Source organism: Cydia splendana, chromosome 10, assembly GCF_910591565.1.
Source record: "Cydia splendana chromosome 10, ilCydSple1.2, whole genome shotgun sequence".
NCBI classification, from domain to species: domain Eukaryota; kingdom Metazoa; phylum Arthropoda; class Insecta; order Lepidoptera; family Tortricidae; genus Cydia; species Cydia splendana.
The window spans coordinates 17,821,456-17,824,268 of NC_085969.1; the positions used below are offsets into that span (position 1 = coordinate 17,821,456).

General features: G+C 44.5%; 1 protein-coding gene across 1 annotated transcript; it reads left to right on the forward strand.

The window, feature by feature from the left end:
- The first annotated feature begins 590 nt into the window (after positions 1–590).
- LOC134794589 (histidine-rich glycoprotein-like) lies at positions 591–1,539 on the forward strand. The gene is made up of 2 exons (XM_063766395.1): positions 591–685; positions 768–1,539. The coding sequence occupies exons 1-2, from the start codon at positions 591–593 to the stop codon at positions 1,537–1,539; spliced, it is 867 nt and encodes a 288-aa protein (XP_063622465.1).
- The last annotated feature ends 1,274 nt before the right edge of the window (positions 1,540–2,813 follow it).

Sequence of the window (2,813 nt, forward strand, 5' to 3'; positions counted from 1 at the left end):
ATCATTAAATTTAGACCCTTCTGAAATGATGCATGACTGGCGTTGCTTGATCAACGGACCACAGAACAGAATAGGTAAACCACACCGCTCTATTAACGAAAATAAGGAACGGGCTCACATCTGACGGCAGTGTTGTAGATGTAGATGATGCGTGCTCCACGCAGGGCCAGCACAGGAGATATTGCGCTCGCTCGGCTCGCTGGGTCTCAGCCGAATAACAAGCGCACGTCTCCACGTCCATGGCTGCCTCCAATGCAGCACATGATCTCCAATTCTATAATCCATATAATACTTGAAACGTTCCGTTTTACAACAAAGTACACTATGCCTTCAAAACAAACCATGTCTTTCGTAGACCAACCTAAACGGTGAAACATTAGGTATTACAATTTCGACATTTACACCTTCTTAACAGGCTGTAGAACATTTAAACATTTCACATTTCACAGTGATCTGATTTTCTAATTATGTCAATTTTGGATATCAAAACTCAAATTAAGTCAAACATGATCATGGGTCATCTAACTTTAAGTACTTGTGCTTTATATTACATTTTGCCTTACCAGCATCAACTTTGTTACCATTCCTCGATGTTCATCTCAAGCCAAGCCATAGGCATGAGGGAGTTCGCAGACTTCATCACCGCACAACGAATGCGGAAGGCGCCGTTAACCACGTCTCTCAGGTCTTGCATGTAGAGTAGACACTAAACATCTCCGCCCGAAAGCGCAGTAACCATAAACATCAGTGTGCTGAACTGAAAACAGACGTCACCGCAAGAAGCGTCGTGACAACAGGCATCACCGCCCAACGGCGTGTGAAAACATACGTCACCGCAAGAAGCGTCGTGACAACAGACACCACCGCCCAGAGGCGTGTGAAAACATACATCACCGCAAGAGGCGTCGTGACAACAAGCATCACCGCTCAACGGCGTGTGAAAACATACATCACCGCAAGAGGCGTCGTGACAACAAGCATCACCGCCCAACGGCGTGTGAGAACATACGTCACAGCAAGAAGCGTCGTGACAACAGGCATCACCGCCCAACGGCGTGTGAAAACATACGTCACCGCAAGAAGAGTCGTGACAACAGACACCACCGCCCAGAGGCGTGTGAAAACATACATCACCGCAAGAGGCGTCGTGACAACAAGCATCACCGCTCAACGGCGTGTGAAAACATACATCACCGCAAGAGGCGTCGTGACAACAAGCATCACCGCCCAACGGCGTGTGAGAACATACGTCACAGCAAGAAGAGTCGTGACAACAGACACCACCGCCCAGAGGCGTGTGAAAACATACATCACCGCAAGAGGCGTCGTGACAACAAGCATCACCGCTCAACGGCGTGTGAAAACATACGTCACCGCAAGAAGCGTCGTGACAACAGACACCACCGCCCAGAGGCGTGTGAAAACATACGTCACCGCAAGAAGCGTCGTGACAACAGGCATCACCGCCCAGAGGCGTGTGGAAACATACGTCACCGCAAGAAGCGTCGTGACAACAGACACCACCGCCGAGGCGTGTGAAAACATACGTCACCGCAAGAAGCGTCGTGACAACAGGCATCACCGCCCAGAGGCGTGTGAAAACATGCTACTTCATCCTCTTGCGAGTCTCACGAGCAGACGGCTTACTGTTCAGCTCATCTCACTGCCAACCGCGATCATGTCATCGCGCTCAGGCCACCGAGTAGCCTCATTTCACATTATGCCGCATCAGCCATGTCAACATTTCTCGCTGGCAGCAACTCTTCAAACACATAATATACTTGCTTATGTTCTTCTGAAAACATACTAAAGGCAGTAAATTGGTTCATGCAAACATGTAGCACCAATGGCTTTATGCAGCTTCATGCTGTTTCATACCACTCAATCATGTAACCATGTTACAAATACATGTTACATTACATTATATGCTTATTAGGTCTACTCATCTTTCTAAATACTCACATTTTAGCAACTTCCAAAATACAAAAACATTTATTCGTACTTCAATTTAATTATTTTACTCAGTTTAACTTTGCATTCAAATTGTTTTACTTGACTAACATGTCAATCATAAACTCAGGATTACTCTAGCCACCTAATCTCAGGGCTAGAACACTTAATAAACAAACACCTCATTTTTATATTATCTTGGGAAATATACAAATAGCAGTTAATTTTTTTTTTTTTCATGTTAGCATACTACTCATGATGTAAAACATTGCAGTTTTATTACCATCATTCATTACTTCCATACATTATTAACATTATCATCCCTTACTCATAATTCAGGTAATAGACTTCACAATGATTTGTAAATTGTTTGTCATAATCAGACTATTGAGCACTCACCTACTCACTACCCGTATATGGCTACCACCAGCCTCGACACCGACACACCAGCCGGCACAAATCGCCCCCCATACACCTCGCCTGCACCAACATGCGAGTACGAGCGAGATGCACAGAAAGCAAGCTACCAAACGCGAGCGCTATTCTATTCTAGTGGTCAATTTTGCCCTTAGTTCACCTTGTGTATACTTTGCACAATAACCCACCAGGCAGCACCATGCTTGTGTCAGTTGTATAGACCCATTTTCCATCACAAATACTATCTGTGAACATAATGTAAGAACACACACACTCACAAAAGTAATACTTTGATAACAGTAAATCACCATACTTTACATACTGCACTAAAACTGTGCATGAATAAAACCCTTATGCATATCATCAATCCTCGCTGCTAGTAAAAGTCATTTGAGATGTGTTAACAACATTTGACCTGATAGTGGTCAATTTTGTCCTTACTTCCT

Coding starts and splice junctions, on each gene's coding strand:
- LOC134794589 (XM_063766395.1), top strand. CDS start 591: ATGTTCATCTCAAGCCAAGCCATAGGCATGAGGGAGTTCGCAGACTTC. Junction 686..767: donor CCGTTAACCACGTCTCTCAG/GTCTTGCATGTA, acceptor AACTGAAAACAG/ACGTCACCGCAAGAAGCGTC.